General features: G+C 41.2%; 1 protein-coding gene across 9 annotated transcripts in view; it reads left to right on the top strand.

Moving 5' to 3' along the window:
* The window catches only part of Tbc1d32 (TBC1 domain family, member 32), a 230,881-nt gene that overhangs the window by 26,571 nt on the left and 188,459 nt on the right, over nt 1–15,851 (top strand). For 7 of the 9 annotated variants that reach the window (XM_039099304.2, XM_039099307.2, XM_063279628.1 and 4 more), the window contains exons 5-9: nt 12,310–12,435; nt 14,013–14,091; nt 14,198–14,301; nt 14,387–14,448; nt 15,435–15,579. In XM_039099304.2, coding sequence (XP_038955232.1) covers nt 12,310–12,435; nt 14,013–14,091; nt 14,198–14,301; nt 14,387–14,448; nt 15,435–15,579 — 516 coding nt within the window. Of the gene's footprint in view, nt 1–9,585; nt 10,609–12,309; nt 12,436–14,012; nt 14,092–14,197; nt 14,302–14,386; nt 14,449–15,403; nt 15,580–15,851 lie in introns of those variants that run through there. The other 2 variants (XM_039099306.2, XM_063279629.1) reach the window with 2 other exon arrangements.

The raw sequence follows: 15,851 nt of genomic DNA, 5'->3' as shown, positions 1-15,851 counted from the left end.
ATTAATAAATTCCATATACATGAAGAAGTCAATTTTCGTTGATATTTTCTCAATATGTCTCTGTTTCCTGAAGTCCACTCTGTGCTGATGCAGTTTGACCAGAAAATACCCGAATTGTAACGCCAGCCGCAGTTAGACGAAAGACCACCTCTCTTTAGCGGCCCTCCTGCCCCTTCCTCAACCACACACTGCAGTGTATCTGAGTTCTTTTCCACAGTCATGTGACAAAGGACTCTGAACCCCAACAGTAAGGCCACCTCTGCAAAAGAATCTCATTTCCCCGTTTTCACTGCTCTTGTCTCACTGCATTGTCTTATAAATTTCACTTGTGACATCTATCAATCATGTAGGAAATAATAAAGCAAGCATTCACACACAACGCTGAAAAGTCTATTTCCCCCTCTTCTCTCCAGACACAGTTTGCATCTTTAAGATGGTGTATATTGCTATAACCTACAACAACGAAAGAACTTTTGAGAAAATAACATTCATGTTCATCAAACTCAGAACCTACAAGAAAATCACAAGCTTTACAGAACAGAGTCATAGTTTTTCAGGTCAAGTTGCTAGGGCTTGTGATTAGTCTTTTTTTTTATGTTTATTTATTTATCTTTACCCTCCAGATTTTATTCTCCTCCTGGTCCACCCCCCCGCTTCCCACAGTTCCACACCCCTTACTGCCCCCCCTAACCCCCGTGTCTCCGCAAGGACGTCCCCACTTCACCCACCCACCAGCCCTCTAACCTCCCTGGGCCTCCAGTCTCCTGAGGGTTGGGTGCATCTTCTCTGGCTGAACCCAGACCAGGAGTGCTCTGCTGTGTATGTGTTGAGGGCCTCGTCTCAGCTGCTGCGTGCTGCCTGGTTGGTGACCAGTGTCTGAGGGATCTCTGCGGTCTGGGTAATTGAGGCTGCTGGTCCTCCTGCAGGGTTGCAGTTTGTTCAGGGGTGAGATGCAGGCATGTAATATGAGCAGTTCTGGGTGGGAGTTCTGGGTGGGTAACCTCGATTAATTTTTCCATCTGAAATGGGCACTTATGTCTCGCTTGTGCACTCACTCCTTTCTTCCTTTACTTCCTGTGTGTTACGTGTGCATACGTGCTCATGTGTCAACACCAGTTGTCATCCTCTATTGCTTACCACCTCATCCATTCCTTGGTTCATTCACTCATTATTTATTCATTCATTCATTGGTTTATTCACTTGATGATTGGTTTGTTCATTCATTTATTGGTTTGTTCATTCGTTCATTCATTGGCTCATTCATTCATTCATTGGTTGGTTTGTTTACTATCTGTCTATCATCTATCTAGAGACAGGGTCTTTTCCTGAGCCTGGTGTTATAATTATTTAATTCTGATCCCATGCTTTAGAACCCTTTAATTCCTGGATAAAAGACACACACACACACACACACACACACACACACACACACACACACACACCCTTTGTATTTATTATAAGCCGTAATCAGCACTAAAACTGGGCAGGTCTGTACCCTCTAAGCTATTAAAATCTACTTTTCTATCAATAACCCTGAGTTATTACTTACTGTCTTTCATCTGGGCTGATTCTAATTCCAGGTGCCTAGCTCTAAGGGCCATGTTCTCTCGAACTCACCTAACCTATGTTGGTTCTTCTTCCCCCCTGTAGTTCCCCTCCAACCTCAAAGCCCAAGAATCCTAAACCCCACCTCTATCTCTTCTTTCCAGCTATTGTCTGTTGGTATCTTTATTTACCAACCAGAAATAACTGGGGGCAAGCTATATGTGCAGAGCATCTCTTGTCTCTGAGACAGCCAGATCTTGGGGACCCACTCTTAGCATTACAGTAGATAGCAAGGACCAAACCTCAACAGCCTGGTGCTTATGGCTTGCCTGTGCTGGCTGGCCTAGGGACACTGGGGTCCCTCCATCTCTGCCATCCCATCGCCCATTGCTAGAGTTGCAGATGTACACCACCCTGCCTGAATGTTTATCTTGGTCCCAGGGATGTGAACTCAGGTACTCATGCCCCCAGGAAGAATTTCTTTAGAGATTTATTTGGTTCAAGAAATACACACACTCCATCTATTTTCCGATAATTTCAGTTTTTTTTCTTTCTTTTTTTTCGGAGCTGGGGACCGAACCCAGGGCCGTGCGCTTCCTAGACAAGCGCTCTACCACTGAGCTAAATCCCCAACCCCATAATTTCAGTTTGAATGGGAATAAAGCTATGTATAGTTGATTACATAGCTATCCCCACTGAGTACTTTATTGTTAAGAAAACTCAGTGCTTGTTTTTAGAAAATATGAGCATCTACTTAGTGATTATTTTTAATAGATTATGTGGTATATTAATTAGCATGTATATCCTGGGTAGTGGTTAAGCTGAACTAGTGAGCATCTATTGTAAGTGGCTTACATTCTTTCTTTTTTTTTTTTTTTTTTTTTTTCCACGGGCTTATAATTTTTTATTAACTTGAGTATTTCTTATATACATTTCGAGTGTTATTCCCTTTCCCGGTTTCCGGGCAAACATCCCCCTCCCCCCTCCCCTTCCTTATGGGTGTTCCCCTCCCAACCCTCCCCCCATTGCCGCCCTCCCCCCCATAGACTAGTTCACTGGGGGTTCAGTCTTAGCAGGACCCAGGGCTTCCCCTTCCACTGGTGCTCTTACTAGGATATTCATTGCTACCTATGGGGTCAGAGTCCAGGGTCAGTCCATGTATAGTCTTTAGGTAGTGGCTTAGTCCCTGGAAGCTCTGGTTGCTTGGCATTGTTGTACTTTTGGGGTCTCGAGCCCCTTCAAGCTCTTCCGGTTCTTTCTCTGATTCCTTCAATAGGGGACCTATTCTCAGTTCAGTGGTTTGCTGCTGGCATTCGCCTCTATATTTGCTGTATTCTGGCTGTGTCTCTCAGGAGCGATCTACATCCGGCTCCTGTCGGTCTGCACTTCTTTGCTTCATCCATCTTGTCTAATTGGGTGGCTGTATATGTATGGGCCACATGTGGGGCAGGCTCTGAATGGGTGTTCCTTCAGTCTCTGTTTTAATCTTTGCCTCTCCCTTCCCTGCCAAGAGTATTCTTTTTCCTCATTTAAAGAAGGAGTGAAGCATTCACATTTTGATCATCCGTCTTGAGTTTCGTTTGTTCTAGGGATCTAGGGTAATTCAAGCATTTGGGCTAATAGCCACTTATCAATGAGTGCATACCATGTATGTCTTTCTGTGATTGGGTTAGCTCACTCAGGATGATATTTTCCAGTTCCAACCATTTGCCTACGAATTTCATAAACTCGTTGTTTTTGATAGCTGAGTAATATTCCATTGTGTAGATGTACCACATTTTCTGTATCCATTCCTCTGTTGAAGGGCATCTGGGTTCTTTCCATTTTCTGGCTATTATAAATAAGGCTGCGATGAACATAGTGGAGCACGTGTCTCTTTTATATGTTGAGGCATCTTTTGGGTATATGCCCAAGAGAGGTATAGCTGGATCCTCAGGCAGTTCAATGTCCAATTTTCTGAGGAACCTCCAGACTGATTTCCAGAATGGTTTTACCAGTCTGCAATCCCACCAACAATGGAGGAGTGTTCCTCTTTCTCCACATCCTCGCCAGCATCTGCTGTCACCTGAGTTTTTGATCTTAGCCAATCGCACTGGTGTGAGGTGAAATCTCAGGGTTGTTTTGATTTGCATTTCCCTTATGACTAAAGATGTTGAACATTTCTTTAGGTGTTTCTCAGCCATTCGGCATTCCTCAGCTGTGAATTCTTTGTTTAGCTCTGAACCCCATTTTTTAATAGGGTTATTTGTTTCCCTGCGGTCTAACTTCTTGAGTTCTTTGTATATTTTGGAAATAAGGCCTCTATCTGTTGTAGGATTGGTAAAGATCTTTTCCCAATCTGTTGGTTGCCGTTTTGTCCTAACCACAGTGTCCTTTGCCTTACAGAAGCTTTGCAGTTTTATGAGATCCCATTTGTCGATTCTTGATCTTAGAGCATAAGCCATTGGTGTTTTGTTCAGGAAATTTTTTCCAGTGCCCATGTGTTCCAGATGCTTCCCTAGTTTTTCTTCTATTAGTTTGAGTGTGTCTGGTTTGATGTGGAGGTCCTTGATCCACTTGGACTTAAGCTTTGTACAGGGTGATAAGGATGGATCGATCTGCATTCTTCTACATGTTGCCCTCCAGTTGAACCAGCACCATTTGCTGAAAATGCTATCTTTTTTCCATTGGATGGGTTTTGGCTCCTTTGTCAAAAATCAAGTGACCATAGGTGTGTGTGTTCATTTCTGGGTCTTCAATTCTATTCCATTGGTCTATCTGTCTGTCTCTGTACCAATACCATGCAGTTTTTATCACTATTGCTCTGTAATACTGCTTGAGTTCAGGGATAGTGATTCCCCCTGAAGTCCTTTTATTGTTGAGGATAGCTTTAGCTATCCTGGGTTTTTTGTTATTCCAGATGAATTTGCAAATTGTTCTGTCTAACTCTTTGAAGAATTGGATTGGTATTTTGATGGGGATTGCATTGAATCTGTAGATTGCTTTTGGTAAAATGGCCATTTTTACCATATTAATCCTGCCAATCCATGAGCATGGGAGATCTTTCCATCTTCTGAGGTCTTCTTCAATTTCTTTCCTCAGTGTCTTGAAGTTCTTATTGTACAGATCTTTTACTTGCTTGGTTAAAGTCACACCGAGGTACTTTATATTATTTGGGTCTATTATGAAGGGTGTCGTTTCCCTAATTTCTTTCTCGGCTTGTTTCTCTTTTGTATAGAGGAAGGCAACTGATTTATTTGAGTTAATTTTATACCCAGCCACTTTGCTGAAGTTGTTTATCAGCTTTAGTAGTTCTCTGGTGGAACTTTTGGGATCACTTAAATATACTATCATGTCATCTGCAAACAGTGATATTTTGACCTCTTCTTTTCCGATCTGTATCCCTTTGATCTCCTTTTGTTGTCTGATTGCTCTGGCTAGAACTTCAAGAACTATATTGAATAAGTAGGGAGAGAGTGGGCAGCCTTGTCTAGTCCCTGATTTTAGTGGGATTGCTTCAAGTTTCTCTCCATTTAGTTTAATGTTAGCAACTGGTTTGCTGTATATGGCTTTTACTATGTTTAGGTATGGGCCTTGAATTCCTATTCTTTCCAGGACTTTTATCATGAAGGGGTGTTGAATTTTGTCAAATGCTTTCTCAGCATCTAATGAAATGATCATGTGGTTCTGTTCTTTCAGTTTGTTTATATAATGGATCACGTTGATGGTTTTCCGTATATTAAACCATCCCTGCATGCCTGGGATGAAGCCTACTTGATCATGGTGGATGATTGTTTTGATGTGCTCTTGAATTCGGTTTGCCAGAATTTTATTGAGTATTTTTGCGTCGATATTCATAAGGGAAATTGGTCTGAAGTTCTCTTTCTTTGTTGTGTCTTTGTGTGGTTTAGGTATAAGAGTAATTGTGGCTTCGTAGAAGGAATTCGGTAGGGCTCCATCTGTTTCAATTTTGTGGAATAGTTTGGATAATATTGGTATGAGGTCTTCTATGAAGGTTTGATAGAATTCTGCACTAAACCCGTCTGGACCTGGGCTCTTTTTGGTTGGGAGACCTTTAATGACTGCTTCTATTTCCTTAGGAGTTATGGGGTTGTTTAACTGGTTTATCTGTTCCTGATTTAACTTCGATACCTGGTATCTGTCTAGGAAATTGTCCATTTCCTGAAGATTTTCAAATTTTGTTGAATATAGGTTTTTATAGTAAGATCTGATGATTTTTTGAATTTCCTCCGAATCTGTAGTTATGTCTCCCTTTTCATTTCTGATTTTGTTAATTTGGACACACTCTCTGTGTCCTCTCGTTAGTCTGGCTAAGGGTTTATCTATCTTGTTGATTTTCTCAAAGAACCAACTTTTGGTTCTGTTGATTCTTTCTATGGTCCTTTTTGTTTCTACTTGGTTGATTTCAGCTCTGAGTTTGATTATTTCCTGCCTTCTACTCCTCCTGGGTGTATTTGCTTCTTTTTGTTCTAGAGCTTTTAGGTGTGCTGTCAAGCTGCTGACATATGCTCTTTCTTGTTTCTTTCTGCAGGCACTCAGCGCTATGAGTTTTCCTCTTAGCACAGCTTTCATTGTGTCCCATAAGTTTGAGTATGTTGTATCTTCATTTTCATTAAATTCTAAAAAGTTTTTAATTTCTTTCTTTATTTCTTCCTTGACCAGGTTATCATTGAGTAGAGCATTGTTCAATTTCCACGTATATGTGGGCATTCTTCCCTTATTGTTATTGAAGACCAGTTTTAGGCCGTGGTGGTCCGATAGCACGCATGGGATTATTTCTATCTTTCTGTACCTGTTGAGGCCCGTTTTTTGACCAATTATATGGTCAATTTTGGAGAAAGTACCATGAGGAGCTGAGAAGAAGGTATATCCTTTTGCTTTAGGATAGAATGTTCTATAAATATCCGTTAAGTCCATTTGGCTCATGACTTCTCTTAGTCTGTCTACATCACTGTTTAATTTCTGTTTCCATGATCTGTCCATTGATGAGAGTGGGGTGTTGAAATCTCCCACTATTATTGTGTGAGGTGCAATGTGTGTTTTGAGCTTTAGTAAGGTTTCTTTTACGTATGTAGGTGCCCTTTTATTTGGGGCATAGATATTTAGGATTGAGAGTTCATCTTGGTTGATTTTTCCTTTGATGAATATGAAGTGTCCTTCCTTATCTTTTTTGATGACTTTTAGTTGGAAATTGATTTTATTTGATATTAGAATGGCTACTCCAGCTTGCTTCTTCTGACCATTTGCTTGGAAAGTTGTTTTCCAGCCTTTCACTCTGAGGTAGTGTCTGTCTTTGTCTCTGAGGTGTGTTTCCTGTAGGCAGCAGAATGCAGGGTCCTCGTTGCGTATCCAGTTTGTTAATCTATGTCTTTTTATTGGGGAGTTGAGGCCATTGATATTGAGAGATATTAAGGAATAGTGATTATTGCTTCCCGTTATATTCATATTTGGATGTGAGGTTATGTTTGTGTGCTTTCATTCTCTTTGTTTTGTTGCCAAGACGATCAGTTTCTTGCTTCTTCTAGGGTATAGCTTGCCTCCTTATGTTGGGCTTTACCATTTATTATCCTTTGTAGTGCTGGATTTGTAGAAAGATATTGTGTAAATTTGGTTTTGTCATGGAATATCTTGGTTTCTCCATCAATGTTAATTGAGAGTTTTGCTGGATACAGTAATCTGGGCTGGCATTTGTGTTCTCTTAGGGTCTGTATAACATCAGTCCAGGATCTTCTGGCCTTCATAGTTTCTGGCGAGAAGTCTGGTGTGATTCTGATAGGTCTCCCTTTATATGTTACTTGACCTTTTTCCCTTACTGCTTTTAATATTCTTTCTTTATTTTGTGCGTTTGGTGTTTTGACAATTATGTGACGGGAGGTGTTTCTTTTCTGGTCCAATCTATTTGGAGTTCTGTAGGCTTCTTGTATGTGTATGGGTATCTCTTTTTTTAGGTTAGGGAAGTTTTCTTCTATGATTTTGTTGAAGATATTTACTGGTCCTTTGAGCTGGGAGTCTTCACTCTCTTCTATACCTATTATCCTTAGGTTTGATCTTCTCATTGAGTCCTGGATTTCCTGTATGTTTTGGACCAGTAGCTTTTTCCGCTTTACATTATCTTTGACAGTTGAGTCAATGATTTCTATGGAATCTTCTGCTCCTGAGATTCTCTCTTCCATCTCTTGTATTCTGTTGGTGAAGCTTGTATCTACAGCTCCTTGTCTCTTCTTTTGGTTTTCTATATCCAGGGTTGTTTCCATGTGTTCTTTCTTGATTGCTTCTATTTCCATTTTTAATTCCTTCAACTGTTTGATTGTGTTTTCCTGGAATTCTTTCAGGGATTTTTGCGATTCCTCTCTGTAGGCTTTTACTTGTTTATTAATGTTTTCCTGTGCTTCCCTAAGTGTGTTCAAGTCTTTCTTGAAGTCCTCCAGCATCATGATCAAATATGATTTTGAAACTAGATCTTGCTTTTCTGGTGTGTTTGGATATTCCATGTTTGTTTTGGTGGGAGAATTGGGCTCCGATGATGGCATGTAGTCTTGGTTTCTGTTGCTTGGGTTCCTGCGCTTGCCTCTCGCCATCAGATTATCTCTAGTGTTACTTTGTTTTGCTATTTCTGACAGTGGCTAGACTGTCCTATAAGCCTGTGTGTCAGGAGTGCTGTAGACCTCTTTTCCTCTCTTTCAGTCAGTTATGGGGACAGAGTGTTCTGCTTTCGGGCGTGTAGTTTTTCCTCTCTACAGGTCTTCAGCTGTTCCTGTGGGCCTGTGTCTTGAGTTCACCAGGCAGCTTTCTTGCAGCAGAAAATTTGGTCTTACCTGTGGTCCCGAGGCTCAGGTTCGCTCGTGGGGTGCTGCCCAGGGGCTCTCTGCAGCGGCAGCAACCAGGAAGACCTGTGCCGCCCCTTCCGGGAGCTTCAGTGCACCAGGGTTCCAGATGGTCTTTCCTTTTTCCTCTGGCGTCCGAGATGTGTGTGCAGGGAGCAGTCTCTTCTGGTTTCCCAGGCCTGTCCGCCTCTCTGAAGGTTTAGCTCTCCCTCCCACGGGATTTGGGTGCAGAGAACTGTTTATCCGGTCTGTTTCCTTCAGGGTCCGGCGGTGTCTCAGGCGCAGGGGTCCTGCCGATCCTGGGCCCTCCCCCACGGGAGCCCAGAGGCCTTATACAGTTTCCTCTTGGGCCAGGGATGTGGGCAGGGGTGAGCAGTGTTGGTGGTCTCTTCCGCTCTGCAGCCTCAGGAGTGCCCACCTGACCAGGCGGTTGGGTCTCTCTCTCACCGGGTCTGGGAGCAGAGAGTTGCTGCGGGCCGGGATCCTTACATTCTTTCTTGACTAGTTTTTAGGATTGTAGCACATTTACACACACATTGTGTTGTATAATAGATCACACCAACTCTTTCTTTGCTACTGATAGTTTGTATTTGACAAATGTCTGACCAACTTTTATGCATGAAAGTTTAACCCGTCATTGGAATAAAGAGTTTGCCTAGCAAGATGGATCAGCAAATGAAGTGTCTGTCGGCCAGCTTGATGATCTGCGTTCTATCCCTGGGACCCATATGGTGACGGAGAGACTGATTCCTGCAGGTCCTTCACGTATGCTCTTACACACATCTGCACCCTCATTCACACAGTGAATGACTGACTGAGTAGATAAATAAAATCATGAATCCAGTGAGTGTGTTTGGCTTTTACGTTGAGTAGGAACAATTTTTATCAAAGCAAGTGGATAAAAGGCGAACTGAGCTCTTAAAAGAATAGAAATGTGTAAGAATAGGTAAAAAAAGAAATTTGCCCAGGAAGAAAAACCCATAAGAGTGTAACTAAAATTAAAATCTGTGTTTGTAAGACCCTAAACGTGATAATAGAAGCCAAGTGTTAGGGTTACCTTCCTGTTTCTGTGGTCAAACAGCAGCACCGATGCAGCCTACGAAAGGAAGCGTATAATTCAGCTTAAGGTTTCATCCATGATGACAGAGCCAAGTTACCACATCCCAACCCATAATCCCAAAATGGGGGAGGGAGGGAGGGAGGGAGAGAGAGAGAAAGAGAGAGAGAGCACGCGAGCACGAGCATGAGCTAGGGAGCACAGTGAAAAATCACAGGAACTTTTTGACACATTTCTTCAACAAGGTCACATTTCCTAATACTTCCCAAACATTTCCACCAACTGGGGAATAAGAATTCAAGCATAGGAGCCTACGGGGACTATTCTCATACAAACTACCACGGTACAAATAAATTATTGTCGAGGTATGTGTTTTTCAGGAGCTGGAGAACAATTGCACATGGAAATAGAGAAGTGAGGAATAATTAATGCTTAGACAGCCAAGAAATATGGTAACCTGTATATTTAGTAAGGAGATCTTTCTTTCTTTTTTTCTGAGCTGAGAACCGAACCCAGGGCCTTGTGCTTACTAGGCAAGCGCTCTACCACTGAGCTAAATCCCCAACCCCAAGATCTTTCTTTTGAAATTATTGATCTCAATTATATTTTAAAAATTTCCCTAGTGATCCTAATCTTTTTTTTTTTGCTGTAGTTAAATTACATTGGTCACATTTCGCTTATAGGAAGTATAAACATATTTTTAAAAAATTAGTTGAGTTTCTTTTTAGACAGTTACCCACGTGTATGGAGCATCTACTGATTAATCTCACTCCCTCTTCTCAGACTCTCCCTATTTACTTGTGTCAATTTGAAGAACATATTGTGTGTGTGTGTGTGTGTGTGTGTAAATAGAGACACTGTTATAGATTAGTAAAGCAATTTGTACAAGAACAGTATTGAGATTCATCCTCAATGAAGGTCTCTAAGTTTCAATTACAGAATTGAATTTCCTCAATTTTTTAAAACTTACTAGTATTTTTTTTGGTAATTTCATGTATGTATTTAATATGTTTTGATTAATTACCCCACCCTTGATGAGGTTCCTCCCAGCTTTGCCAGCTTCTCGCTACATTTACTCTTTTCCCACAGTCATGACTTTTGTTCCACTTTGAATTTAACTCATGCTGTCTGTGTGGCCCGGGATGTGGACCTGTCTTCTGCAGCCTGTGAGCTCAGCAGTGGGTACGAAATTGGGCACTATGCCCATCTCTGTACCAGAATCTGTTATTTAGCAATATTTAACTAAGTGAAACAGGTCCCATGAGCTCCTCTCCCATCCAGAGCTGACTGTGGGCCGGGCTCTTGCCTTGTAGAGCCATGGCCATGTCTTGATTAGGAGATCTGGCTTTTTTCACAGCCTATTTTATCTTCCTGCCCTCTTGCCTCTCTGCTGTGATGTTTCCACAGATGATACAAATGTTTCTTGTCAGGATGATCCCTCAGCTGTCACTCTTCTCAGTATCTTGTCCAGCCACCAGTCTCTGCAGCAACCTTTGTTCACTGCAGCTTTTTCCTGTACTGAGGCTTAGAGTAGCATTTGCTGGTCTATTCCTGGTTGGGGCACTTGAGACAGGTCATGTGGAGAGGGATCTTGGCTGAAGGTTTTTAGACCTTTTAGATGTCCAGACAGGTGGGTATATCTTTTGTTATATTTTTGGGTCATTTAGTCTCAATATTTCAAATGAGTTTCTTTTCAGAAATGTTTCAGTTTAAATGAATAGTTATAATTTATCCAATTGGAACCTAATTTATCAGAGAAAACTTTATTTTACTTTTGGCATGTTGAATTCTGTCTTATTTTCTTATTTCTTGAATTTATATATTCAATAAATTAAATTGATTGCTTGTAAATATATTCTTTTTCAGAAACCTATCTGCTTTCAAGTAGTAAATTTTAATGGGATTTTGGTCTAGTAGTTAACTTTAAATGAGAAATTACTTAGTAATGGAAGCTCCTGATTTTTCAAACCCCACTTTGCAATCCCCCTAAATCCCTGTGCCAACAGGTGTGATTAGGAGTTTTCCTTCAGTTTTCTTTATAGATATTTTCAAGCATCCCGCCTTCCCCCTCATCAGAAACAGTTGAGTCTGTGATGGAGGAGTCTGCTCTTGTCTGTCATTCACTGGGCTTCACTTGTTTCAAATGCCAGACTTTGAGTAGAAGCCTGGCCTTGCAATATTGGCTTTTAGCAGTGGTGAGAGTGCAGAGAAAGCTGTGCTCTACTGAAGTGGAGACATCTCCATTCATGTCCCTTGGGTCATAGTGTCTTGGGTGAATTCTGATTGGATTCTGAGTTGTCTGATTAGGAAATAGCCTTTCTGGGGGGAATACAGAAATTCAATTTTGCATTTCACTGCTGAATTAGTTTTTCTACTTCAGTGGCTAGAAGGTCAGAAAATACGGTCCAGTAGAAAAATGAAAATGTTTGCTCAGACTGTTTCGTGAGAGCTGTTCAGGGCGGTTGTCATGGGAAAGCTTTTCCAGGGGCTGTGTGTGCACTGCTAGAATTCAAGCTGGCAATCTGTAGCCGCTCCAGTGGGAGCTTATGAGAGTGGGGAACAGCTAGGATGAGGCCACGAGAAAATGCAGCTCAATGATTCCAATGCACTCACCACCCGTTTCTCTAGCTGTAGCGCAGTCTCTTGTATGCTTACTCTTTCAGACGTCCCTATAACCTGTTTTTTGTTTTCTCTATTTAGTACTTAGTTTATGAAAAATATTCCCACGAGTCATTTTATAAATGGGTATCTGATTCTTAAAACGGCCTCATTAAAAATTATTTTCCCTATCGGTAGTTTTCCCTTTTGGTAGTTTGTTAAGTAATGTGTTGGAGAAATGAAGTCCTTCTCGCATTGATATCGTTGCTATTTTAAAATCTATAGGTGAGATATGAAGCTTTACAAGCTCTATGCTCAGCTCCCCCATCCGACGTCCTGAGCTGTGAAAACTGGACCACTCTCTGTGAGAAACTGACCACGTCTCTGTCTGATCCAGATCCTATGTTCACTGTAAGGAAATGGCCGCCGGTCTTCTGCCGGCAAGGGGGAATTGGTCATTTTCATTCGTAGCATAGCTCTGGGACTTGAGAGTTTTAAACCACAATAGCCAGTAAACAGATAGTTCCGGGAAGACAAGGTATCCAGATACCATTTGTCTGTTTTCAATCCCATTCCTCCATTGGTGGAGGTATCGTTAGACTGGGGAGCAGAAAAGATTTGGGTACCACTGTTGTTACTTATATCAAAAGAAAAGGATGCTTGCCTAACACTTGGACACAGTTCAGAGTTAGGAGCAGCAGAGGATATTCTACACTTCTGTATAAACTTTGATATGAGGACTTCAGGGGAAAAAGAAGTATTTTTAGGGTCACCTTTAGCATTTCAAAGCTAAGAAGAAATATCATCGTCGGTTTGCTGGAATTTTTTCCTGTATTTGATAGAAGAGAACCAAGCCCATGCCTGAGTCTATTTTCTGTATTTTAGAAAGTCTGTTCTTGTAAACACATTAAAAGTTTCTATTTGGTCATTACAAATTGCTTTATTTAGCTATCGTATAACTGTATAGCTGTGTAGCAAGGTTCAGTTCCTTACTTACATTAATAAATTACAAACAATAAATAAATTTGTTAGAAAGCAAATTGGAGATAGGATCAAATCATTTTGGAGGAGAAGACAAATTTGCATCCTTTATTTTAAGTTTGCGATGTGTCTGATTTGCTAGCTGCACCATTGCTGTTCTGGAAAACTCTTATGAGTTGAAAAATTACAGATGCTTATGCATTACTGCAGTTCTAAGTATGGGCTTCAAACATGTGGTAGCCTTCGTTCAGTGCCATGCCTAGTGTTGTTGGAAGATATCTTTAGCCATCTAGGGTCCAATTCCCTACGAAAATATTAGCCTAGGAGATAAAACCTAGGTCATTTAATTTTATTCCTGGAGATTAAAACAATATGAGGCAAGATTGTTTTTACTTAACGGGAACTTGTATTCCACTAGTCGAAATACGTTTCTCATGATATTTAAGTGGTTATAAAGGAAGCGGAGGGATAGGTACCATTTTAATGCCTACTAGTGTCAGGCATGTTTGAAACTACATTTAGTTCCTGTTTGGTTTATTTTGTGATAAAATTTCAAAATTTTATGTAGTATTTTTTTCTCTAGTGAATAGGTTTAATTACTAGAAAGACTTCTAGATATTCCTATAGTTAGATATAAAGAAACAGTCCTGGACTTGGAAAGGTGAGGTCTCACAACAGAGGGCTGCCTTCTGTGCCACTGTCAGATGTCACCATTAACGACTCGCACCTCCATGCCACCCTTCAGCTTCATTTCACAGCACCCAGGCACCCCTCCTTCCTCCTGCTGTCTGCTCCCACTTACCGCTGTGACCAGATTTCACAGCAGTGCATTTCGCTGTTGGTTAATTTTACTTTTGGCTAAATGAAAACATTCCCTTTAAAATAGACACACGTTTCACCTGGCTTCTGGGTAGTGTATTTTGTTTTTATTTTCTGTTTAAATGTGAAGTGTTTTGGCTGCACTGCTGTAAGAAGCGTAAATGAGGATGTGCTGTCTTTTTCTGTAGGACCGGATTTTAAAGTTCTACGCGCAGACTTTTACACTCTCACCGCTACACATGACCAAGGAAATTTATACAAGCTTAGGTATGTCATTCAATCACGTCAGTTGTTCTTCTCCAACGTGCACTTAACATGCATAAGAAGTGACTTATGTGATATAACGACTGTGTATTTTCACTTTTCTTTTCAGCTAAATATCTGGAGTTATATTTTCTTTCTAGAGAAAATCACCTTCCTACTCTTTCAAGTGGAGTAGATATAACTAGCCCCAATGTGACCCGCTTACTGAAAAAGGTATCTGCAGACGATGGATTCTATTTAAAGTAGGGCTGTATTTTGGAATTACTCTGTTTTGAGAGCTCTCGTATGCTGCTTATAGGTCCGCCTTCTGAACGAGTATCAGAAAGAGGTTCCGTCTTTTTGGATTCGTCACCCAGAGAAGTGAGTCCCCTAACTCATACAGTGTAGGGCATGTGCCGTGTCCCTCAGGTATTTCAAGGAGAGAAGGGAACAGTCTTCAGCAACGTGGTCCAGTATGCTGCTTAGTTTTTGTCAGCCTGACATAAAATAGGATCACCTAGGAAATAGGACGACCCTCATCTGAGGAATTGTCCTCATCACCTTGGCCTGCGGGTGTGTTTACGTAACTGTAAATTGACATAGGGGGCGTCCCAGGGCCAATAACTTCTGTAGGTGCATGGCCTGGGCTGTATTAGAAAAGGAGCTTGGTGAGCCAGAGGAAGCGAGCCTCAGAGGAAGCGAGCCTCAGAGGAAGCGAGCCTCAGAGGAAGCGAACCTCAGAGGCACTGCTTACGCTAACTCCTGCCCCAGATTCCTGCCTCGTACTGCTGGCCTGACTTCCCTTAATGATGGAGTATAGCTTGTAAATTAAAATAGGCCCGTTCCTCTCCAAGTTGCTATTGTACATGGTGTTTATTATAGCAACACAGAAGCACACTAGGATAGAAGGCATTAGTACAGTCTTTGTCAGCCTGTTTGTGTACTTGTATAAAGGCTTCTCCCCAAGTATTGTTTGCATGTCTCTTAAAACATTTTTGAAATGGGATGTTGAGGTCTTAGATTCGCCAGATGTTTGCTACATTGGACAAGTTTCTTAAATGTTATTTTACTGTTCCATTCAGTTTAAAATGTTTTGATGAGGTTGTAAGAGCCTCTGTGACTCTAAAACTGAAAGTTAACTTTAGGAGACTAAAGTATTGAAGTAGAAAGACCTTAATGTTTCTATCACAGAAACTTACGGTTTTTAGAGCTGAGTGAAGGTTTTAACCTCTTCCATTTACTGAAAAATGATTCTCGAGATTACATTTCACTTTGTGATTACATAAGGATAAGAATATCACTGATCTCACTTATACTAACTGTTGTCATTTTTTAGTTTTTAAAATCACTTCTTTCCCAAACTCAAGGTATATGGAAGAGATTGTGGAGAGCACTCTGTCCCTGTTGTCAGTCAAACATGAGCAAAGCCACCTTGCGTCACAGAAGATTTTGGATCCCATCTATTTTTTTGCGTTAGTTGATACTAAGGCTGTGTGGTTCAAAAAATGGATGGTAAGGAAAAATGTTTTCTTTCTGTTATTTCAGGGACTCGCCCTTCTTTCTGCGCGTGGTCTCTGCTGAGTTCTCATTGCTTTTCTTCATGTGTTGATGCCTTTAACCTGTACACAGACAGATGTGGTGGTAGAGAGACATCAGTGTCCCATTTGGAAATATCAGATTGAAGCATGGGGAAACTATTTGCCCAGGACGTTTTGCCTCGTCAGAGTCGGGATAGTCTTTTGAATGGTGCTCTATTTGAATCTTCTTAAGAGGAATGATTTGTT

Source organism: Rattus norvegicus, chromosome 20 (assembly GCF_036323735.1).
Source record: "Rattus norvegicus strain BN/NHsdMcwi chromosome 20, GRCr8, whole genome shotgun sequence".
Classification (NCBI taxonomy): Eukaryota; Metazoa; Chordata; class Mammalia; order Rodentia; family Muridae; genus Rattus; species Rattus norvegicus.
This window is presented reverse-complemented; position numbering and strand designations above follow the sequence as displayed.